Genomic DNA, 24,584 nt, shown 5'->3' on the forward strand with positions numbered 1-24,584 from the left:
TACGTTTAAGGCTTCGGAACAGTTAGTCTGTAGGAAAGGGAACCGGGGGGGGGGGGGGGGGGGGGAGAGAGAACGAATTGGGGTGAAGGTTTGGGTGGGGAGGGTGGGGGGGGGGGGGGGGGGGAGATTGAGGGAGGAAGGGGAGGTCAGGGGGGGAGGGGGGGGGTGAAGGAAGGAAGGTCGGGGGGGAGGGGGGAGGGGGAGGTCTGTGGTCTGGTGTTAATCTCGACACGCCGCTGGTCTGAGCCGCCCGCCGGCCCTAGTGCCCGTCCTGGCCGTTAGTATCATCGTCACCATCTTCCTCGCCCTCCTCCCGCTCCTTGCGGCCCTTGCTGTCGTCCAGCTGCATAGAGAGAGGGAAGAGGAGAGTGAGGGAGGAGACGGAGAGAGAGAGAAGGGAAGGGGGGAGGGGGAGAGAGGAGAGAGAGGGGGAGAGGGGAAGGTGAGGAGAGAGGGGGGAGGGGAAGGAAGGAGAGGGAAGGGGGGGGAGTGGGGAAGGAGAGAGAGGGAGAGAGGTGGGGAAGGGGGAGGACTGAGAGAGAGGGAGAGGGGGGAAGGGAGGGGAAGGACTGAGAGAAGGGGGGGGAGGAGGGAGGGGGGCGAGACAGAGAGAGAGAGAGAGGGAGGGAGAGAAGAGAGAGAGGAGAGGTGAAGGGCAGAAAGAGGGAGGGGGAGAGAGAAAGGGAGGAGGAGAGAGGGAGTGAGAGAGGGGGGGAAAGGGAGGAGGGAGATGAAGAGAGGGAGAGAGAGAGAGAGAGAGGGGATGGGGGAGGGGGAGGGGACGGAGAGAGGAGAGGGATTGAGGGAGGGGAAGGAGAGAGGGAAGGGGGGGAATGGGGGAGGAGATGGATAGAGGGAGGAGGGGGAGTGGGGTAATGGGGCACCGGGACACAGACACCCCTCACTCTCGCGACGCCCACTGAGCTCATAACACTTAGGAGCAGCATCTGACCGTTCAGCCCATCTAGTCTACTCCGCCATTCAATCACGGCTGATCTATCGCTCCCTCCTAACCCCATTCTCCTGCCTTGCCCCCATAACCCCTGCCACCCGCACTAATCAAGAATCTATCTGTCTCCGCCTCAAAAATATCCACTGACTTGTGGCCTCCACAGCCGTCTGTGGCAACGAATTCCACAGATTCACCACCCTCCTCTGGCTAAAGAAATTCCTCCTCATCTCGTAGATTCATGGAGTGATACAGTGTAGAAACAGGCCCTTCGGCCCAACTTGCCAACATGTCCCAGCTGCACTAGTCCCACCTGCCTGCGCTTGGCCCATATCCCTCCAAACCTGTCCTATCCATATACCTGTCAAACTATTTCTTAAATGTTGGGATAGTCCCAGCCTCAACCACAGTGCCCTCCATAATGTTTGGGACAAAGACCCATCATTTATTTATTTGGTTAAAGTGCACATTGTCAGATTTTAATAAAGGCCATTTTTATACATTTTGGTTTCACCATGTAGATATTACAGCTGTGTTTATACATAGTCCCCCCCATTTCAGGGCACCATAATGTTTGCGACACATGGCTTCACAGGTGTTTGTAATTGCTTAGGTAAGTTTAAATTCCTCCTTAGTGCAGGCATCAGAGAGCTCTCCGCACCTAGCTTTTTTCCTCAGGCCATCAGACTACTCAACACACTTAAGAAAATTCCATGAACAGTACCCAAACAAAGACAAACAAACTGTGAAAATAACTTTGACTCGATGTCTCCTGTACGAAATTTGCACTTTTTCTATATTTGCACCTTTCATTGTTGCACCCTGTGTAAAATACCTCACAAGTTTTTGCTATATTTTGGCACACTGTGAATATTTTAATATTTTAAATAATGTAATGTCTATTGTCTATTTTTATTGGTATGTTGTCTGCCTGTGTTTTTAATATTACTTGCACATTTGGAGTATGGGGAAACGTAATTTCAATCCTCTGTGTAAGTACTGTTCCATAATTGAATTGACAACAAATTTTACTTTGAACTAGTCTTTCCTCCAGTCTTTCCATCACCTTTGGAAACATTTATTGCTGTTTATCAACACGAGGACCATAATTTGCTAATGAAAGTCAAAGAAGCCATTATGAGTCTGAGAGAAACAAGAATAAAACTGTCACAGACATCAGACAAACCTCAGGCTTACCAAAATCAACTGTTTGGAATATCATCAAGAAGAAAGAGAGCACTGGTGAGCTTACTAATCGCAAAGGGACTGGCAGGCCAAGGGAGACCTCCACAGCTGAAGACAGAAGAATTCTCTCTATAATAAAGACCAAAATCCCCAAACGCCTGTCCGACAGATCAGAAACACCCTTCAGGGGTCAGGTGTGGGTTTGTCAATGACCCCTGTCCGCAGAAGACTTCATGAACAGAAATACAGAGGCTACACTGCAAGATGCAAGCCACTGGTTAGCCGCAGAAATAGGATGGCCAGGTTACAGTTTGCCAAGAAGTACTTAAAAGAGTTCTGGAAAAAGGGTATTGTGGACAGATGAGACAAATGTTTATTTATGTGTGTATATATATATATATATATGGTCTATGCTATATAGATGCACTGAACTCTGTATTTATGCTTATAATATTCTGTTGTGCTGCAGCAAGCAAGAATTTCATTGACCTATCTGGGACACATGACAATAAAACTCGTGAGTTGAAAAGATTAACTTATATCAGAGTGATGGCAAGAGCAAAGTATGGAGGAGAGAAGGAACTGCCCAAGATCCAAAGCATACCACCTCATCTGTGAAACACGGTGGTGGGGGTGTTATGGCCTGGGCATGTATGGCTGCTGAAGGTACTGGCTCATTTATCTTCATTGATGATACAACTGCTGATGGTGGTAGTGTAATGAATTCTGAAGCGTATAGACACATCCGATCTGCTCAGGTTCAAACAAATGCCTCAAAACTCATTGGCCGGCGGTTCATTCTACACTACAGCAAGACAATGATCCCAAACATACTGCTAAAGCACCAAAGGAGTTTTTCAAAGCTAAAAAATGGCCAATTCTTGAGTGGCCAAGTCAAGCACCCGATCTTGCCAAGTCAAGCACCCTTTCATAGCAAAAGGATTTGAGTATAGGAGCAGGGAGGTTCTACTGCAGTTGTACAGGGTCTTGGTGAGACCACACCTGGAGTATTGCGTACAGTTTTGGTCTCCAAATCTGAGGAAAGACATTCTTGCCATAGAGGGAGTACAGAGAAGGTTCACCAGACTGATTCCTGGGATGTCAGGACTCTCATATGAAGAAAGACTGGATAGACTCGGTTTGTACTCGCTAGAATTTAGAAGGTTGAGGGGGGATCTTATAGAAACGTACAAAATTCTTAAGGGGTTGGACAGGCTAGATGCAGGAAGATTGTTCCCGATGTTGGGGAAGTCCAGAACAAGGGGTCACACAGTTTAAGGATAAGGGGGAAATCTTTTAGGACCGAGATGAGGAAAACTTTTTTCACACAGAGAGTGGTGAATCTCTGGAATTCTCTGCCGCAGAAGGTAGTTGAGGCCACACAGTTCATTGGCTATATTTAATAGGGAGTTAGATATGGCCCTTGTGGCTAAAGGGATCAGGGGGTATGGAGAGAAGGCAGGAACAGGATAATGAGTTGGATGATCAGCCATGATCACATTGAATGGCGGTGCAGGCTCGAAGGGCCGAATGGCCTACTCCTGCACCTATTTTCTATGTTTCTATCTGAACCCAATTGAGCATGTCTTTTATATGCTGAAGAGAAAACTGAAGGGGACTAGCCCCCAAAACAAGCAGACGCTAAAGATGGCTGCAATACAGGCCTGGCAGAGCATCACCAGTGAAGACACCCAGCAACTGGTGATGTCCATGAATCACAGTCATTGCATGCAAACTATGAAAACTTTCATTTACATGACACTGCTGTGTCGCAAACATTATGGTGCCCTGAAATAGGGGGGGGGGGGGGACTATTTATAAACACAGCTGTAATTTCTACATGGTGAAACCAAAATGTATAAAAATGGCCTTTAATAAAATCTGACAATGTGCACTTTAACCACATGTGTTTTTTTTTCTATCACAAATCTCAAATTGTGGAGTAGAGAGGCAAATAAATAAGTGACGGGTCTTTGTCCCAAACATTATGGAGGGCGCTGTACCTCCTCCAGCAGCTCGTTCCACACACCCGCCACCCTTTGTGTGGTAAAGTTACCCTTCAGATTCCTATTAAATCTTTCCCCCTTCACCTTGAGTCTAAGTCCTCAAATCCTCGATTCCCCTACTCTGGGCAAGAGACTCTGTGCGTCTACCCGATCTATTCCTCTCATGATTTTATAGTAAGTAAGTTAGTAAGTTTTATTTATATAGCACGTTTTAAGTCAACTCGCATTGACACCAAAGAAATTAAATAATAAGTTTCCATACAAATCATAGAAAAAGGTTAAAAAACATAAAAGAAAATGGACACAACACATTTTAGAGTTCAACACAAACGTCCCCCCACAGCAGAATCAAAAATATCCACTGTGGGGAAAGGCACCAGGAAGTTAAGTCCTCTAGAAAGAAAGTTATACACATCTCCTTTCTATCGACGGATTCCTGGGATGTCAGGACTGTCTTATGAAGAAAGACTGGATAGACTTGGTTTATACTCTCTAGAATTTAGGAGATTGAGGGGGGGATCTTATAGAAACCTACAAAATTCTTAAGGGGTTGGACAGGCTAGATGCAGGAAGATTGTTCCCGATGTTGGGGAAGTCCAGGACAAGGGGTCACAGCTTAAGGATAAGGGGGAAATCCTTTAAAACCGAGATGATAAGAACTTTTTTCACATAGAGAGTGGTGAATCTCTGGAACTCTCTGCCACAGAGGGTAGTTGAGGCCACACAGTTCATTGGCTATATTTAAGAGGGAGTTAGATGTGGCCCTTGTGGCTAAGGGGATCAGGGGGTATGGAGAGAAGGCAGGTACGGGATACTGAGTTGGATGATCAGCCATGATCATATTGAATGGCGAATGGTGCAGGCTCGAAGGGCCGAATGGCCTCTACTCCTGCACCTAATTTCTATAGATACATCGTGTGTCCACTGGTCAAAGGCCCTCCCGCTAGTGGAAACATCCTCTCCTCATCCACTCTACACTGGATGTTCACTACTCCACATGTTTCAATGGGATCCCCCTCCCCCCCGCCCGCTCTGGGGGACGTGGCCCTTCGGCCCCTCGACCTGTACCTCCTGCTCCTCCTCCTCCTCTTCCTCCTCCAGCAGATCGCCCTCCTCGCCGGTCCCCTCGCTCTCCGCCTTCTTCAGCTCGCCGGCAGCAGCAGCCGCCACCACCACCTTGCCCCCGATCCCCTCCATCTTCTCACTCTTGGTCTCTGTGCAGGGTGGGGGGGGGGGAAGAGAGCAGAGTGGGGGGGGGGGTTACACTGGAGGGAGGGGGGGCTTTCTGTCCCAACTGGGCGAGGGGGGGGGGGGGGGGGGGGGGATGGAGGGAGGGGGGGGGGGGGGGGGGGGGGAGAAAAGGGGGAAAGGAAAAAGTAAGGTGGGGGAGGAAAGTGGAGAGAGAGAGAGAGAGAGAGAGAGAGAGGAGAGGGGGGAAAGGGGAGTCCCCAATGACGGGGGGGGGGGGGGGAGAAGAGAGGAGAGGGGGGGGGGGGGGTTTACACTGGAGGGAGGGGGACTTTCTGTCTTACTGGGTGGGGGGGGGGGGTGGGGGGCGGGGTATATAGGGAGGGAAGGAAGAAAAGGGGGGAAAGGAAGGGAAAGTGGGGGAGGGGGGAAGAAAGGGGAGTCCCCAATGGGAGGGGGGGGGGGGGGGGGGGGGGGGGGGGGGGGCGGGGGGTGGGTGGTGGGTGGGGGGGGGGGTGGGTGGTGGGGGGGGGGGGTGGGGGGGGGGGGTGGGGGGGGGGGGGGGGGGGGGGGGGGGTGGGGGGGGGGGGAGGGGAGCGGGGGGGAGGGGCAGGACCTCTACAGGGGGGGGAGGGGGGGGGGGGGGGGGGGGCGGAGGGGAGCGGGGGGGAGGGGCAGGACCTCTACAGGGGTGGGGGGGGGGGGACACACTGCACTTACCTGCCAGGCTGAATTGCTCCTTCTCGATCTTGTCCAGACTGTCGAGCAGCGAGTCCACTTTGCTCTTGATCAGTGTCAGCTCCTTTTTGATGGGTGGCGAGGTCGTTGGGTTTCACTTGTCGGCGGCGAGGGGTTGCGGGCAAAACAAAAGGGCGAAGACACAACCCCGTGAGTACATGTGGGTGGGGGCAGCCGCCCAAACCACCCTCCCCCCCCCCCCCCCACCCACCCCCCTTCCCTGGACTCACACCCGTGTCTGACTCTGGGTGTGGGCGTGAGGGTTCGGAGGCAGCTTGACCCTGTGGCCTGCCCGTGGGTGCGAGCGTGCGTGCGTGCGTGACGGGGACGGGACGGGACGGGACGGCTGCGGTGCCTCTGCTCCAGTACCTGGTTTCCCAGACGATGCCGACTTCTGCCCGGACTTGCTGTTGAAGTTGCCCTTCCCTCTCCTGGGCACTGGGACGGTGACCCTTGGGCGCTTGGCGATGGTCACAGGCCGGGGCAGTGGGGGGGGCACCCGGCTGGGGTAGGGGTACATCCTGTAGTGGGGAGAGAGTGTGAGCAGCAGCCCCCTCCAACCCCCCCCCCTCCCATCCACGCTCCCCGCCCATCCTGTGGTCCCAGGCCAGGCTGACCCCTGCAGCTCCGTCCCAGAGCTGCCGCCATGACAACAGCTTTTTCCACCAATCTAGGGCTCGACACCTTAAACAACTTTGAATCCTACAAAATGGCAGCAGAAACCTGTTAATAAACAATAGGTGCAGGAGTAGAGGCCATCATGGCTGATCATCCCCAATCAGCACCCCGTTCCTGCCTTCTCCCCATATCCCCTGACTCCGCTATCTTTAAGAGCCCTATCTAGCTCTCTCTTGAAAGCATCCAGAGAGCCGGCCTCCACCGCCCTCTGTGAGGCAGAGAATTCCACAGTGTTTAAGAGGGAACTGCAGATGCTGGAGAATCAAAGGTTACACAAAAAAGCTGGAGAAACTCAGCGGGTGCAGCAGCATCTATGGAGCGAAGGAAATAGGCAACGTTTCGGGCCGAAACCCTCCTTCAGACTGATCGGGGACGGGGGTGGGTATCCACAGACTCACCACGCTCTGGGTGAAAAAGTGTTTCCTCGTCTCCGTTCTAAATGGCTTACCCCTTATTCTTAAACTGTGTGTGGCCCCTGGTTCTGGACTCCCCCAACATCGGGAACATTTTTCCTGCCTCTAGCGTGTCCAAGCCCTTAACAATCTTATACGTTTCAATGAGATCTCCTCTCATCCTTCTAAACTCCAGAGTTTACAAGCCCAGCCGCTCCATTCTCTCAGCGTACGACAGTCCCGCCATCCCCCGGGAATTAACCGTGTTGCCTCTTGGCACTGAGGGACAAAGGCCCAACTTGCCCACACAGACCAACTTGCCCCATCTACACTAGTCCCACCCGCCTGGGTTTGGTCCATATCGCTCCAAACCTGTCCGATCCGTGTACCTGTCTAAACGTTGCGATAGTCCCAGCCTCAACTCAACACCCACCACCCTCTGTGTGAAAACGTCACCCCTCAGATTCCTATTAAATCCTTTCCCCCTTCACCTTAAACGTATGTCCTCTGGTTCTCGATTCCCCCGCTCTGGGCAAGAGAGTGAAGGTTGCCGCCTCAACTACCTCCTCCAGCAGGTATAGACAGTCTCACTGTTATCCACTGTTTAGTTTAGAGATGCACTATGGAGACAAGCCCTTCGGCCCACTTAGTCCATGCTGTCCAACAATCACCCGTTCACACCAGCTCTATCCCACACACATTAGGGACAATTTACAGAAGCCAATTACCCTACAAACCTGTGTTTAAGAAGGAACAACTGCAGATGCTGGACAATCGAAGGTTACACAAAAAAAGCTGGAGAAACTCAGCGGGTGCAGCAGCATCTATGGAGCGAAGGAAATAGGCAACGTTTCGGGCCAAAACCCTTCAGCGAGCCATGGCCACAGCGAGCAGCACCGGAAATTGGAGGAACAGCACCTCATATTCCGTTTGGGGAGTCTGCATCCTGGGGGCATGAACATCGAATTCTCCCAATTTTGTTAGTCCTTGCTGTCTCCTCCCCTTCCTCAGTCCCCCTGCTGTCTCCTCCCATCCCCCAGCCTTCGGGCTCCTCCTCCTTTTTCCTTTCTTGTCCCCACCCATCCCCGCCCCCGATCAGTCTGAAGAAGGGTTTCGGCCCGAAACGTTGCCTATTTCCTTCGCTCCATAGATGCTGCTGCACCCGCTGAGTTTCTCCAGCAATTTTTGTGTAACCGTACAAACCTGCTCGTCTTTGGAGCGTGGAAGGAAACCGGAGCGCCCGGAGGGGACCCACGTGGTCACGGGGAGAAGGTACAAACTCCGTGGTCGGGACGGAACCCGAATCTCCGGCGCTGCGAGGGAACAGCTCCGCCCACTGCGCCACCGTGCCGCCCCCAGTGCTCGTGGGACTGATCGCGGTCCGTGTGGCGAGGGCTGGCGCCGTCGGCAACCCCGCCTCATGCGGGCCAATCAGCAGTCGGCCACACCCCCCAATACCCACTGACTTGTGGCCTCCACAGCCGTCTGTGGTAAAGAATTCCACACATTCACCACTTAAAGAAATTCCTCCTCATCTCCTTCCTAAAGGAACGTCCTTTAATTCTGAGGCTGTGCCCTCTGGTCCTAGACTCTCCCACTAGTGGAAACATCCTCTCCACATCTACTCTATCCGGGCCTTTCACTATTCGGTACGTTTCAACGAGGCCCCCCCCTTAACCTTCCCAACTCCAGCGAGTTACAGGCCCAGTGCCGACAAACGCTCCTCGTACGTCAACCCAAACCTTCCCCCCCCCCTCCCCCTCCGGGACACGTGATCTTCCCCCAGTTGGATGAACTCTTCTCTTTGTCTCGCAGGTCCAGCGAGGATGGGAAAGGTCGAGGGGAGGATGAGAGGGTGGGGGGAAGGGGGGGGGGGGGGGAGGGTGGTGAGAGGGGGAGGAAAATGGAAAAGTGTTTTTCTTACCGGGTGAGTGATGGGATCTCGTACGCTTCTGTTTGCCGGGCTGGGGGTGCGCTGAGTGTTGAGGGGGAGGGAGAGAGAACACACACACTCACGTTAATTCCAGTCTACAGGCTTAGCAAGGTCAAACACTCCGCCAACAAGCGTCCCAGCCTTGTCCCGAGCTCACTCACCCCCCCCCCACCACCAAAAAACTCGCCTGGCCCCCCTCACCTTTGACCCCACAGTCCGTGCCATCGAAGCATAGACAATAGGTGCAGGAGTAGAGGCCATTCGGCCCTTCGAGCCAGCACCATCATTCAATATGATCATGGCTGATCACCCACAATCAGTACCCCGTTCCTGCCTTCTCCCCATATCCCCTGACTCCGCTATCTTTAAGAGCCCTATCTAGCTCTCTCTTGAAAGTATCCAGAGAACCGGCCTCCACCGCCCTCTGAGGCAGAGAATTCCACAGACTCACCACTCTCTGTGAAAAAGAGTTTCCTCATCTCCGTTCTAAATGGCTTACCCCTTATTCTTAAACTGTGGCCCCTGGTTCTGGACTCCCCCAACATCGGGAACATGTTTCGTGCCTCTAGTGTGTCCAATCCGTTTTTTAAAAGAACCCCTAGTCATCCTAAATTCCAGTGAATACAAGCCCAGTCAACCCATTCTTTCATGATATGACAGTCCCGCCATCCCGGGAATTAACCTGGTGAACCTACGCTGGGCTCCCTCAATAGCAAGAATGTCCCTTCCTCAAATGTGGAGACCAAAACTGCACACAGTACTCCAGGTGTGGTCTCACCAGGGCCCTGCACAACTGCAGAAGGACCTCCTTGTTCCTGTACTCAACTCCTCTCGTTATGAAGGTGTCCCGAGGGCACTGATCCATCCCCTCCCCCCCTCCTCCCCTCGCCTGGGGTCTCCCAGTCTGTGCGCTCTGATCCCTGCGCCACTCTCCACAGCACTGTTGCTCCCCACCCCCCCCCCTCACCTCTCCCCTGGGAGGGGGTGTGGGAAGGGCCCCCTTACCTGTCGTAAAAGTCAGTCCTGTAATAATCGTAGTCAAGGTCGGATGTGGATCTGCCGAGATAAAGAGAAGAGTCAATCCAACCAGAGGAATGACGGGGCTAACAGTGAGGGAGCGAGGGAGTGCGTGCAGGATAGTGTTAAGCCCGTCCCACTTACGTGTCCTTGGCTAACTAATTACGCAACCTCGTGGTCGAGGCGCGACGGACCCGCAAAGGTCGCGCGCGACTTCATTCGACCGCACAGCCGTCTGGGAGCGCGTGACGTCATTCGAAGATGGACGCAAAACGCTGGAGTAACTCAGCGGGACCGGCAGCGTCTCTGGAGGGAAGGAATGGGTGACGTTTCGGGTCGAGACCCTTCTTCAGTCTTGACTCCGAAAAGTCACCCGTTGCTTCTCTCCAGAGATGCTGCCGGTCCCGCTGAGTTACTGCTGCATTTTGTGTCCGTCTTCATTTTTCTCGGCCCCGCTCTGGGGGTAGAAGTGGGGGGCGGATCCGGACCGGAACGGCCGTGAGCCCCAGGCCCGAGCTCGGTGATCGTTTGCCCGCTTCTGCTGCTGCCGCTGTTGGAGGGGAGACGTTGCGTCGCGCCAGGGTCTCGGGCCCTGTCCCACTTTGGCCGTCAGTTACGCGACAGGCCGGTGGCGCGCAAAGATTTCGATCGCGACAAAATTTCGGAAAGACCCGCGCGATATCGCCCACAACCACATACCCCCCCGCGTCTCTCAGTGGGACCGTCCCCGCACGGCCACATGAAGCCCGTGCTCCTCAACGCGACGACGAGGTCGCGTAATTTGCGTGCCAGGGGCACGTAAGTGGGACAGGGCCTTTAAGGTGTGGGTTGCTGGTCTGTGCAGACACGGTGGGCTGAAGGGCCTGTTTCCGTGCTGTATCTCTCTCTCTCTCTCTCTCTAGGTGGCAGTGGGTATCTCGAACAGCAGAGGCACCAAACCACAAATGATGGAGGGAGTAAGAAAGGTGGTTGTGGAGGGGGAGTGGGGAGGGGTAGGAGGATCGGTAGACACTGGGTGGTGGGGAGAGATGAGGCAGAACCAGTGTGGATCATCTTGGATGGCTGCAGCATTTCCCCCCGAGTAGGGGAACCGCAGATGCTGGTTTACACTGAAGGTAGACACAAAGTGCTGGAGTAACTCAGCGGGACGGACGGGCAGCATCCCTCAGCTTACAATGATCCCAGTCTACATTTTCCTTGGTCTTTGTCCCCCTGTGATCTCTCATTTTCACATCTTATCCGACCGTATCTCCAGGTCTCCGACCCGAAACGTCACCATTTCCTGCTGTCCGGAGATGCTGCCGGTCCCGCTGAGTTACTCCAGCACTTTGTGTCTGTCTTCGCTGAAACCAGTTCGCACAGATTACGGCGAGGGGGGGAATTATTTAATGGGGTCTTAAAGGGGTTTAATAGAGATTTGGTGTAAGGTACGTGGGGGGGGGGGGGGGGGGGGGCAGGGGCAGGTACGCGGGGCAAGTACGTGGGTGGGGCGGGACTGGGACGTGGGTGGGGCAGGGGCAGCGGCGGGGGGGAAGGGGGGGATAGAAAGGAGGAGCAACCTCGGGGAGGTTGTGCGGTGGGTCTGTTACGGAGGTTGTTACGGGGCTGCAGAGCGGGGGATGGGGAACGGCATCCCGCGCCCACTCACCCGTACATGTCAGAGGCTGATCTCTTCTGCCCACTCTTGGGTCTGTTGGGTTTGGGTTCTCCGGCCAGGTTGATGTCTGTAACACAGGGGGGGAGCAAAGGTCAGAAGGTCATCAGTGACGCGAGCAGAATTAGGCCATTCGGCCCATCCAGTCTACTCTTCCATCCAACCATGGCCGATCCATCTCTCCCTCCTAACCCCATTCTCCCTGCCTTATCCCCATAACCCCTGGCACCCGCACTAATCAACAATCTATCCATCTCTGCCATAAATATTCTGCTCCCATCACATGATCTTATGATCAAAACTAAAAATGATTTTCACTGCACCTCAGTACACGTGATAAACAAAACTGAAACCCTCCCCTCCCTTGCCCTGCCCCTTCATTTCCCGCCCCTTCCCGTCCCTCTCACCCAGCGACTGCCCGGCGATGATCCTGCCATCCTCGGCCGCCACGGCAGTGCGCGCTGTCCTCTCGTTGGCGTACTGGACGAAGGCGTAGCCCTTGTGCACCGAGCAGCCCACGATCTTGCCGTACTTGGCGAACAGGGCCTCCACGTCGGTCTTCTTCACCACGGCCGTGTTGAGGTTGCCGATGAAGACCCGGGAGTTGAGGGAGCGAGGGTCGTTCTTGTTGGTCACGTTGCTGGCCATCAGTTTGGCCGCCATCAGGCTCTCGTACCCCTGGGTAAGGGGGGGGGAGGGGGGGAGGGAGGGGAGGGGAGGGTTGTTTAAAAAAAAAAAAAAAAAAAATCAGGGAGGGGAGGAAGGAAGAAATTGAGCGCAGGGTTTAGCTCCTCAGACTCGGGCATCTCGCCAGTCCAGCTTCATCACTCCGCTTCCACCGGCCAACTCACGGAGAAACCTCTCAAACAAACCTACCTGTTGTTGCCTTCTCCCCCGCCGCTGGGCCAGGTATAACAACCCTCACACACTCCCGCCACCCCCCCCCCCTCCCCCTCAGTACTCACCTGCTCGCTACCTTTGACCGAGGCTCGGAGGGGAGAGGGGGATGTGAGGAGTGAGTGGGGAGGGGGATGTGGGGAAGCCAGGGGGTCACCGCTTACCGGGCGGGGGTAGGCTCCACGGCACAGCCGCTCTCTCTCTCTCTCTCTCTCCCGTGACAGGACTCCGCGATTGCCCCCCCCCCCCCTCCCCTCCCCTCCCTCTCCCGTTCAGTTTAGATCATAACAAGAAGAGTTGAGTCCTTCTGCAGCTGTACAGGGCCCTAAGTGAGACCACACCTGGAGTATTGTGTACAGTTTTGGTCCCCTAATTTGGGGAAGGACATTCTTGCTATTGAGGGAGCCCAGCGGAGGTTCACCAGGTTAATTCCCGGGATGGCGGGACTGTCATATGCTGAGAGAATGGAGCGGCTGGGCTTGTACACTCTGGAGTTTAGAAGGATGAGAGGAGATCTTATTGAAACGTATAAGGTTGTCAAGGGATTGGATACGGTAGAGGCAGGAAACGTTCCCAAAGTTGTGGGAGTCCAGAACCGGGGGAACACAGGTTAAGAATAAGGGGTAGGTCATTTACAGCTGAGATGAGGAAAAACTTTTTCACACAGAGAGTGGTGAATCTCTGGAATTCTGGAATTCTCTCCCGCAGAAGGTAGTTGAGGCCAGTTCATTGACTATATTTAAGAGGGAGTTAGATGTGGCCCTTGTGGTTAAAGGGATCAGGGGGTATGGAGAGAAGACAGGTACAGGATACTGAGTTGGATGATCAGCCATGATCATATTGAATGGCGGTGCAGGCTCGAAGGGCCGAATGGCCTCTACTCCTGCACCTATTTTCTATGTTTCACCCAGAGAGTTAGGAATCTGTGGAATTCTCTGCCTGAGAAGGCAGTGGAGGCCGATTCTCTGGATGTTTTCAAGAGTTAGATGGGGCTCTTAAAGATAGCGGAGTCAGGGGAGAAGGCAGGAACGGGGAAGTGATTGTGGATGATCAGCCATGATCACAGTGAATGACGGTGCTGGCTCGAAGGGCCGAATGGCCTCCTCCTCCTACACCTATTGTCTATTGTTTAGTTTGGAGATCCAGCACGGAAACAGGCCCTTCGGCCCACCGATTGTGCACGGGTCTACGATCTCCCGTTCACACTTGTCCGTACAGTCAGGCACCCGTGGTCAGGATGGAAGCCAGGCAGCAACAGCTCCTTTTCACTTTGCCCCACGCATCTAAACCTCAGAACTTCAACTCCCCCTCCCATTCCGAACCCGACCTCGCCGTCCTGGGTCTCCTCCATGGCCAGAGTGAGCACCACCAAGAAATTGGAGGAGCAGCACCTCACATTCCGCCTGGGCAGTCTGCACCCTAGTGGCATAAACATCGAATTCACCAATTTCCGGTAGCCTTTGCTGTCTCCTCCCCTTCTCAGCTCTCCCTCAGCCCTCGGGCTCCTCCTCTTCCTTTTTATTTTCTTCTCCCCCCCCCCCACCCTACATCAGTCTGAAGAAGGGTTTCGGCCCGAAACGTTGCCTATTTCCTTCGTTCCATAGATGCTCCGTCGAAGGGCCTGTTTGCCCGCTGTATCTGAAGTCTAAACTGTATCTGAAGTCTAAAGCCAGGGGGCCAGCCCAGCCCAGGGCTTCAGTATCGTTGCCTCTCGCTGGACAAGGTACTGGTTATCGTTGGTACACAAAAGTGCTGGAGAAACTCAGCGGGTGCAGCAGCATCTATGGAGCGAAGGAAATAGGCAACGTTTCGGCCCGAAACCCTTCCGGGTTTCGGCCCGAAACGTTACCTATTTCCTTTGAGTTTCGTCCCGACGTCCCGAAACGTTGCCTTTTTCCTTCGCTCCATAGATGCTGCTGCACCCGCTGAGTTTCTCCAGCCATTTTGTGTGCCTTCGATTTTCCAGCATCTGCAGTTCCTTCTTAAACACCTTACAAGTTATGCCCGCTAGTGCCAGAAATTTCCACCCAGGGGGGGAAAAGATTCTGACTGTCCATCTACCCTGTCTATGACTACCATCACCTACCAGGGCTCGCCTCAGCCTCCGTCTGGCGTTTCACAGAAGTCTGCCCAACCTCTCCTTCAGTTGCAACCCCCTAATCCAGGCAGTATTGTTACCCTTCTCCAAAGCCTCCACACCTTTCCTGTGCAGGGTTAGCCCAGAACTGCACCCAATAGTGTCGTTGAGTTCAGCGATGCACAGTGCGGAAACAGGCCCTTCGGCCCACCGAGTCCGCACTGGCCTGCGAAGCCCCGCACATTCCAAAGGAGTCAAGGGATATGGGGGGGAGAAAAAGCAGGAACGGGGTACTGATTGGGGATGATCAGCCATGATCATATTGAATGGCGGTGCTGGCTCGAAGGGCCGAATGGTCTACTCCTGCACCTATTTTACTATGTTTCGATTAATACTCCCACACACACACACACTAGGGACAATTTACATTTATACCAAGTCAATTAACCTACAAACCTAATGTGTAGGAAAGAACCGCAGATGCTGGTTAAAATCGAAGATAGGACACAAAATGCTGGAGTAACTCAGCGGGACAGGCAGCATCTCTGGAGAGAAGGAATGGGTGACGTTTCGAGTCTGGTCTGAAGCATTTTGTGTCTATCTTCCTTTGGAGTGTGCGAAGAAACTGAAGATCTCAGAGAAAACCCACACGGTCATATAACCATATAACAATTACAGCACGGAAACAGGCCATCTCGACCCTTCTAGTCCGTGCCGAACACATAATCTCCCCTGGTCCCATATACCTGCGCTCAGACCATAACCCTCCATTCCCTTCCCGTCCATATAACTATCCAATTTATTTTTAAATGATAAAAACGAACCTGCCTCCACCACCTTCACTGGAAGCTCATTCCACACAGCTACCACTCTCCGAGTAAAGAAGTTCCCCCTCATGTTACCCCTAAACTTCAGTCCCTTAATTCTCAAGCCATGTCCCCTTGTTTGAATCTTCCCTACTCTCAGTGGGAAAAGCTTTTCCACGTCAACTCTGTCTATCCCTCTCATCATTTTAAAAACCTCTATCAAGTCCCCCCTTAACATTCTGCGCTCCAAAGAATAAAGCCCTAACTTGTTCAACCTTTCTCTGTAGCTTAGTTGCTGAAACCCAGGCAACATTCTAGTAAATCTCCTCTGTACTCTCTCTATTTTGTTGACATCCTTCCTATAATTAGGCGACCAAAATTGTACACCATACTCCAGATTTGGTCTCACCAATGCCTTGTACAATTTTAACATTACATTCCAACTTCTATACTCAATGCTCTGATTTATAAAGGCCAGCATACCAAAAGCTTTCTTTACCACCCTATCTACATGAGATTCCACCTTCAGGGAACTGTGCACAGTTATTCCCAGATCCCTCTGTTCACCTACATTCTTCAATTCCCTACCATTTACCATCATGGGGGAAGAACGTGCAAACTCCGTACAGACAGCACCCGTGGTCAGGATCGAACCCGCGTCTCCGCCGCTGGGAGGCAGCAACTCCACCGTGCAGCTGGTTAAAGCATTTTAACGGGATGCATCACAGCACGGGTTTGGGAACAAGCTCCATCCAAGACCGCAAGAAATTGCAGCCCAGACCATGACACAAACCAACGACTCCATTTACACCCCACGGTGCCTCGGCAAGGCCAGTGGCATCATCAAGGACCAGTAGCACCCCCCTGGCCACTCTCTCTTCTCCCCTCTGCCATCAGGCTAAACGTACAGAAGTGTGAAAATGCACGCCTCCAGATTCAGGGACAGTTTCTTCCCGGCTGTGATCAGGCAACTGAACCGTCCTCTGATCCCCTTAGCCACAAGGGCCACATCTAACTCCCTCTTAAATATAACCAATGAACTGGCCTCGACTACCCTCTGCGGCAGAGTTCCAGAGATTCACCACTCTCTGTGTGAAAAAAGTTCTTCTCATCTCGGTTTTAAAGGATTTCCCCCTCATCCTTAAGCTGTGACCCCTTGTCCTGGACTTCCCTAAAATCGGGAACAATCTTCCTGCATCTAGCCTGTCCAACCCTTAAGAATTTTGTAAGTTTCTATAAGATCCCCCCCTCAATCTCCTAAATTCTAGAGAGTATAAAACAAGTCTATCCAGTCTTTCTTCATAAGACAGTCCTGACATCCCAGGAATCAGTCTGGTGAACCTTCTCTGCACTCCCTCTATGGCAATAATGTCCTTCCTCAGATTTGGAGACCAAAACTGTACGCAATACTCCAGGTGTGGTCTCACCAAGACCCTGTTGATTGTGACGCCCAGCCCAGCTACCACAGTGCTTTTTGCCCACGTTGGAGTCTTGCCCGTCTCTTCCTTTCCCTAAGCACTGGTCAACCGCCGGTTTTCCCAACAACTGGTGGTCTGGCATCTCCTCCTTTAATCCGGGCAAAATTATAAGAGCAGACTCGGGAGTCCCCCCTGAAAGCGTGGTGCCCAGGCCGGGTGAAGCTGTCGATCTCCACCTCATTGGGACTTCCGTGGCCGATCGGCTGGTCAATAGACAACAGGTGCAGGAGGAGGCCATTCGGCCCTTCGAGCCAGCACCGCCATTCAATGTGATCATGGCTGATCATCCCCAATCAGTACCCCTTTCCTGCCTTCTCCCCATATCCCCCGACTCTATCTTCAAGAGCCCTATCTAGCTCCCTCTTAAAAGTATCCAGAGAACCGGCCTCCACAGACTCACAACTCTCTGTGTGAAAAACGTTTCCTCATTTCCGTTCTAAATGGCTTACCCCTTATTCTAAAACTGTGTGTGGCCCCTGGTTCTGGACTCCCCCAACATCGGGGACATGTTTCCTGCCTCTAGCGTGTCCAAATCCTTAATAATCTTATATGTTTCAATAAGATGCCCTCTCATCCTTCTAAACTCCAGAGTGTACAAGCCCAGCCGCTCCACTCTGTCAACATATGACAGTCCCGCCATCCTGGTAATTAACCTTGTGAACCTACGCTGCACTCCCTCAATAGCAAGAATGTCCTTCCTCAAATTAGGGGAACAAAACTGCACACAATACCCCTGGTGTGGTCTCACTTGGGCTCTGTACAACTGCAGAAGGATCTCTTTGCTCCTATACTCGACTCCTCTTGTTATAAAGGCTTTCTTCACTGCCTGGGTCGACTTTGCCCCCCTGCGGCTGGGGCTCTGGAACTCCTACCCAGCCGGAGCCGGCAGATCCGTTCCCATAGCCGACTTGCGGGCCGGTCTTACGTGGAACGTTCCCGTACTGTTGGGACTCCTCTCGGAGGCTATGGCCTCAGTTGGTCCGGCAAAACGGATAATCCAGAGCCTCTGGAACAATGCAGGAAACATATTCCAGATGTTGGGTGAGTCCAGAACCAGGGGCCACACAGTTTAAGAATAAGGGGTAAGCCATTTAGAACGGAGACGAGTAAACACTTTTTCTCACAGAGAGTGGTGAGTCTGTGGAATTCTCTGCCTCAGAGGGCGGTGGAGGCCGGCTCTCTGGTTGCTTTCAAGAGAGCTAGATAGGGCTCTTAGAAATAGCGGAGTCAGGGGCTACGGGGAGAAGGCAGGAACGGGGTACATATTGGGGATGATCAGCCGTGATCACATTGAATGGCGGTGCTGGCTCCAAGGGGCCGAATGGCCTCAACTCCTGCACCTGAAATACATTATTCTGCATCTGCTCGATTACTAAACAGATGAGAAGCTGCAGTTAGCAGGTGTTCAAGAAGGAACTGCAGATGCTGGAAGATCGAAGGTACACAAAATTGCTGGAGAAACTCAGCGGGTGCAGCAGCATCTATGGAGCGAAGAAAATAGGCGACGTTTCGGGCCGAAACCCTTCTGCAGACTGATGATTGTTTCCACCTCTAGCACAACTTGTGGCAGTGGCCTCCATGTATCTCCCACCCACTCTGTGTGTGGAAAATCACACCTTTAAATTTCTCCCTCCTCACCCGAAACCTGTGCCCTCTAGTCCTAGATTCTCTCACCCTGGCGAAAATATCTACCTTACCCATGCTCCTCGTAATTTTACAAATCTCCATATGGTCACACATCTGAAAATAAAGTCACCTTATCCACTCTCTCCTTGTGACAATAGCCCTCCATTCCAGGCAACGTTACCACTGTCCTGGGCCTCCTCCACTGTCAGAGTGAGGCCCAATGTAAATTTGGGAAACAACACCTCATATTTCGCTTGGGCAGCCTACACCCCAGCGGTGTGAACATTGACTTCTCTAACTTCAAGCAACCCTTGCTTTCCCCCCCTCTATCTGCCCCTCACCCACCCGAGCTCTCCAACTAGTTTCATAGTCCTCCCGATTCATTTTCCATTCAATGCCTCGTTGTCACCTTCCCCTCAGCCAACATGGCATCTTTTTACCTCAGACCATCAGACTACTCAACACACTTAAGAAAATTCCATGAACAGTACCCAAAAACAAACAAACTGTGAAAATAACTTTGACTCAATGTCTCCAGTACGAAATTTGCACTTTTTCTATATTTGCACCTTTCATTGTTGCACCCTTTTTAAAATACCTCACAAGTTTTTGCTACATTTTGGCACACTGTGAATATTTTAAATAATGTAATGTCTATTTTTATTGGTATGTTGTCTGTCTGTGTTTTTAATATTACTTGCACATTTGGAGTATGGGGAAACGCAATTTCAATCCTCTGTGTAACTACTGTTGCATAATTGAATTGACAATAACGTTTACTTTGAACTTTGAATCTTTGATCTGAAGATAAGACTCAAAAAAGTTGAACTCAGCGGGTCAGGCAGCATCTCTGGAGAGAAGGAATAGGCGACGTTTCGGGTCGAGACCCTTCTTCAGACTGAGAGCCGGGGAAAGGGAAACGAGAGATACAGACTGATAAATTATAGAGAAATAAGACAAAAGGATATGATATGCAAAAAAGTGATGATGATAGAGGATACAGGCTATTGTTTGCTGTGGGCTCGGTGAAAACGAGTTACAATGAGGCTCACCAGGATGACATAAGGATGGGGGAGAGGGGGGGATGCAAGGATTAGTTAGAGAAATCAATATTCCTACGCTGGGCTGCAAGCTGCTCTTTGATTTGTCGTTTTCACACCTTACCCGTCCATACCTCGAGTCTCCCTCTCCCCTGACTCTCACTGAAGACATGTCTGGGCCCATTCCTTCTCTCCTGAGATGCTGCCTGCCCCACCGAGTTACTCCGGCATTTTGTGCCCATCTCCTGTGTAAACCAGCACCTGCAGTTCCTTCCTAAATATCCTGGCAAATTTCTTCTGCACCCTCCCCAGTGCCACCAGGTCCTTCATGTATGCGATTGCCGGAACTGCGTGCAATGCCCCAATAGACAATAGGTGCAGGAGTAGGCCATTCAGCCCATCGAGCCAGCACCGCCATTCACTTTGATCATCCCCATTCAGTCATTCAGTACCCCGTTCCTGCCTTCTCACCATATCCCCTGACTCCGCTGTCTTTAAGAGCTCTATCTAACTCTCTCTTGAAAGCATCCAGTCTCTGTATTCCACAGATTCACCACTCTCTGGGTGCAAAAGTGTTTCCTCATCATCTTTCTAAATGGCCTACTCCTTATTCTTAAACTGTGGCCCCTGGTTCTGGACTCCCCCAACATCGGGAACATGTTTCTTGCCTCTAGCGTGTCCAATCGTTTAATAATCTTATATGTTCCAATAAGATCTCCTCTCATCCTTCTAAACTCCAGAGTGTACAAGCCCAGCTGCTCCACTCTCTCAGCATACGACAGTCCCGCCATCCCGGGAATTAACCTGGCGAACCTACGCTGCACTCCCTCAATAGCAAGAATGTTCTTCCTCAAATTTGGAGTCCAAAACGGCACACAATACTCCAGGTGTGGTCTCACTAGGGCCCTGTACAACTGCGGAAGGATCCCTTTGCTCCTGTACCCAACTCCTCTTGTTGAAGTGGAAGGAGACTCCGTGCTTGGATAAGCCTGCATACACTGCAACTAAGCAGTTGGGATTCTGTACATTCCTGGCATCCCTCGACTCCAGCCTCACGGGTTCATCCCAGCCCCCGGCGCTGTGTGCGTGGAGTTTGCACGCTCTCCCTGTGAATGGATGGGATCTCCTGGGTGCTCAGGTTTCCTCTCACATCCAGAGTCATACAGAGAAACAGCATGGAAGCAGGCCCTGTTCACTATGATCGCGTTGACCATTTGTGGCACATTGGCTTTCATCAGTATAGAAGTTGGGAGGCCATGGTGTAGTTGTATAACACGTTGGTTAGGCCACATTTAGCGTCAGTTTTGGGCACCATGTTATAGGAAAGATGTTGTCAAGCTGGAAAGACAATCGACAATAGATGCAGGAGTAGGCCATTCGGCCCTTCGAGCCAGCACTGTGATCATGGCTGATTATCCACAATCAGTACCCCGTTCCTGGCTTCTCACCATATCCCCTGACTCCACTTTCTTTAAGAGCCCTATCCAATGCTCTTGAAAGCATCCAGAGAGCCGGCCTCCACTGCCTTCTGAGGCAGAGAATTCCACAGACTCACAACCCTCTGGGTGAAAATGTTTTTCCTCATCTCCGTTCTAAATGGCTTACCCCTTATTCTTAAACTGTGGCCGTGCACAGCCACAGTTAAAGGGCGCAGAGAAGATTTGACGAGGATGTTGCCAGGACTAGAGGGCCTGACCTACAGGGAGAGGTTGAGGAGGCTAGGACTCTATTCCTTGGAGCGTAGGAGGATGAGCAATGATCTTATAGTGGCGTACAAAATCGTGAGTGGGATAGATTGGGTAAATGCATATACTCTGGGCAAGAGACAGGCACAGATAGATAGGCACATCATCTGGGCAAGAGACTGGCACAGATAGATAGGCACATCATCTGGGCAAGAGACTGGGCACAGATAGATAGGCACATCATCTGGGCAAGAGACAGGCACAGATAGATAGGCACATCATCTGGGCAAGAGACAGGCACAGATAGATAGGCACATCATCTGGGCAAGAGACAGGCACAGATAGATAGGTACATCATCTGGGCAAGAGACAGGCACAGATCTGGGCAAGAGACAGGCACAGATAGATAGGCACATCATCTGGGCAAGAGACAGGCACAGATAGATAGGCACATCATCTGGGCAAGAGACAGGCACAGATAGATAGGCACATCATCTGGGCAAGGGACTGGGCACAGATAGATAGGCACATCATCTGGGCAAGGGACTGGGCACAGATAGATAGGCACATCATCTGGGCAAGGGACTGGGCACAGATAGATAGGCACATCATCTGGGCAAGAGTCTGGGCACAAAATGCTGAAGCAACTCAGGCAGCATCTCTGGAGAATAAGAATTGGTGATGATTCGGGTCGAGACTTTTTCAGAGTCTGAAGAAGTCTCGACCTGAATCATCACCTATTCCTTTTCCTCCAGAGATGCTGCCTGACCCGCTGAGTTACTCCAGCATTTCGTGCCCATCTCCTGCATCAACTTAGTCCGTCGTTTTGTTGCTTTTAATTACTTTTCATTTTAATTAAATTAAATAATTATTCATTTCTAACACTGCACTGGAATTTTTATTCTTGTATTTTATACTTGTCTTATTCGATTTTAACTTGTCTTTATTTTCTATAATTTTAATGACTGATTAATTGCTCTTTAATGCTTTGTGTAAAGCACTTTGAATTGATTTGTTGCTGAAATGTGCTTCATAACAAGAGGAATCGAATACTATATAACAAGAGGAGTTGAGTACAGGAGCAAAGAGGTCCTTCTGCAGTTGTACAGGGCCCTAGTGAGACCACACCTGGAGTATTGTGTGCAGTTTTGGTCCCCTAATTTGAGGAAGGATATTCTTGCTATTGAGGGAGTGCAGCGTAGGTTCACCAGGTTAATTCCCGGGATGGCGGGACTGTCATATGCTGAGAGAATGGAGCAGCTGGGCTTGTAAACTCTGGAGTTTAGAAGGATGAGAGGGTATCTCATTGAAACATATAAGATTGTTAAGGGCTTGGACACGCTAGAGGCAGGAAACATGTTCCCGATGTTGGGGGAATCCAGAACCAGGGGCCACAGTTTAAGAATAAGGACTAAGCCATTTAGAACGAAGATGAGGAAACACGTTTTCCTCACAGAGAGTGGTGAGTCTGTGGAATTCTCTGCCTCAGAGGGCGGTGGAGGCCGGTTCTCTGGATGCTTTCAAGAGAGAGCTAGATAGGGCTCTTAAAGATAGCGGAGTCAGGGGATATGGGGAGAAGGCAGGAACGGGGAATTGGGGATGATCAGCCATGATCGCATTGAATGGCAGTGCTGGCTCGAAGGGCCGAATGGCCTCCTTCTGCACCTATTGTGTATTGTCTATATAAATAAACTTGCTTGCTTGCTTGTTTCAAATATTTGGATTGCTTTTACTATGATGGAGCCAAATTGGATGCAGTTGCACAAGACGTTGGTGATTTGCACTCGGGAGTATTACGAGTTATAGAGTGATTGAGTGACACAGCGTGGAAATAGGCCCTTCGGCCCAACTTGCCCACACCGGCCAACATATCCCAGCTACACATGTCCCACCTTTGGTCCATACTCCTCCAAAAAGTTAAAAGGTTCGATTGTCTATCTCCCGTGATGGAGACTGTGAGATCAAGAAAGGGGAGGGAGGTGGTCGGAGGTAGTTCAAGTGAATTTCAGTGCATGATGGTAACTGGTAGTGACGTTCGTGAAGAGTTGTGTATTATGTTCGGGCTTTGATCACCCGTTCGTGGCAAGATGTAATTTGTTATGCTCGAGTAAGTGCAAAGCTTTACGAAGATGTTGCTACAACTTGAGGGCATAGGGAGAAGTTGGGAAGGGTAGGACTTCAATATATGCAGTGTAATCTTAATAAGGAATAATAAAATCAAAGAAGCATCTCGACCCGAAACGTCACCTATTCTTGGTTTATACTCTCTAGAATTTAGGAGATTGAGGGGGGATCTTATAGAAACTTACAAAGTTCTTAAGGGGTTGGACAGGCTAGATGCAGGAAGATTGTTCCCGATGTTGGGGAAGTCCAGGACAAGGGGTCACAGCTTAAGGATAAGGGGGAAATCCTTTAAAACCGAGATGAGAAGAACTTTTTTCACACAGAGAGTGGTGAATCTCTGGAACTCTCTGCCACAGAGGGTAGTTGAGGCCAGTTCATTGGCTATATTTAAGAGGGAGTTAGATGTGGCCCTTGTGGCTAAAGGGATCAGGGGGTATGGAGAGAAGGCAGGTACGGGATACTGAGTTGAATGATCAGCCATGATCATATTGAATGGCGAATGTTGCAGGCTCGAAGGGCCGAATGGCCTACTCCTGCACCTAATTTCTGTTTCTATTCCTTCGCTCCATAGATGCTGAGTTTCTCCAGCATTTTTATCCTCAAGCATAACATGGATAAGGTGATTTCCCCAGGGTTGTGGATAGCAAAAACCAGGTTCCAGGTTCCAGGTTCGGAGAGATTTAAAAGGGTCCTGAAGGACGACTTTCTCATACAGAGGGTGGTGGGTATCTACCTATTTGAGTTTCGGGTTGAGAACCAGGGGCCACAGTTTAAGAATAAGGAGTAAGCCATTTTGAACGGAGGCGAGGAAACACTTTTTCCTCAAAGAGAGTTGTGAGTCTGTGGAATTCTCTGCCTCAGAGGGCGGTGGAGGCCGGTTCTCTGGATGCTTTCAAGAGAGAGCTAGATAGGACTCTTAAAGAGTAGGAGTAAACGGGTCGTTTTCAGAATGGCGGGCAGTGACAAGTGAGGTGCCGCAAGGCTCAGTGCTGGGACCCCGGCTATTTACAGTATATATCAACGATTTAGATGAGGGAATTAAATGTAACATCTACAAAGCTGGGTGGCAGTGTGAGCCACGAGGATGATGCTGTGAGGTTGCAGGGCGATT

The 24,584-nt window shown here is 51.5% G+C and overlaps 1 protein-coding gene across 1 annotated transcript in view; it reads right to left on the minus strand.

Annotated features, from left to right (window-relative positions):
• Positions 1-259: 259 nt before the first annotated feature.
• LOC129694436 (heterogeneous nuclear ribonucleoprotein C-like) overlaps positions 260-24,584 on the minus strand; it is a 38,612-nt gene continuing 14,287 nt past the window's right edge. Inside the window, 10 exon segments of the mRNA XM_055631154.1 lie at positions 260-343; positions 2,136-2,155; positions 5,259-5,354; positions 6,049-6,139; positions 6,141-6,163; positions 6,436-6,587; positions 9,061-9,111; positions 10,075-10,125; positions 11,735-11,810; positions 12,148-12,418. Coding sequence (XP_055487129.1) covers positions 260-343; positions 2,136-2,155; positions 5,259-5,354; positions 6,049-6,139; positions 6,141-6,163; positions 6,436-6,587; positions 9,061-9,111; positions 10,075-10,125; positions 11,735-11,810; positions 12,148-12,418 — 915 coding nt within the window.

This window comes from Leucoraja erinacea, unplaced genomic scaffold (assembly GCF_028641065.1).
Source record: "Leucoraja erinacea ecotype New England unplaced genomic scaffold, Leri_hhj_1 Leri_665S, whole genome shotgun sequence".
Classification (NCBI taxonomy): domain Eukaryota; kingdom Metazoa; phylum Chordata; class Chondrichthyes; order Rajiformes; family Rajidae; genus Leucoraja; species Leucoraja erinaceus.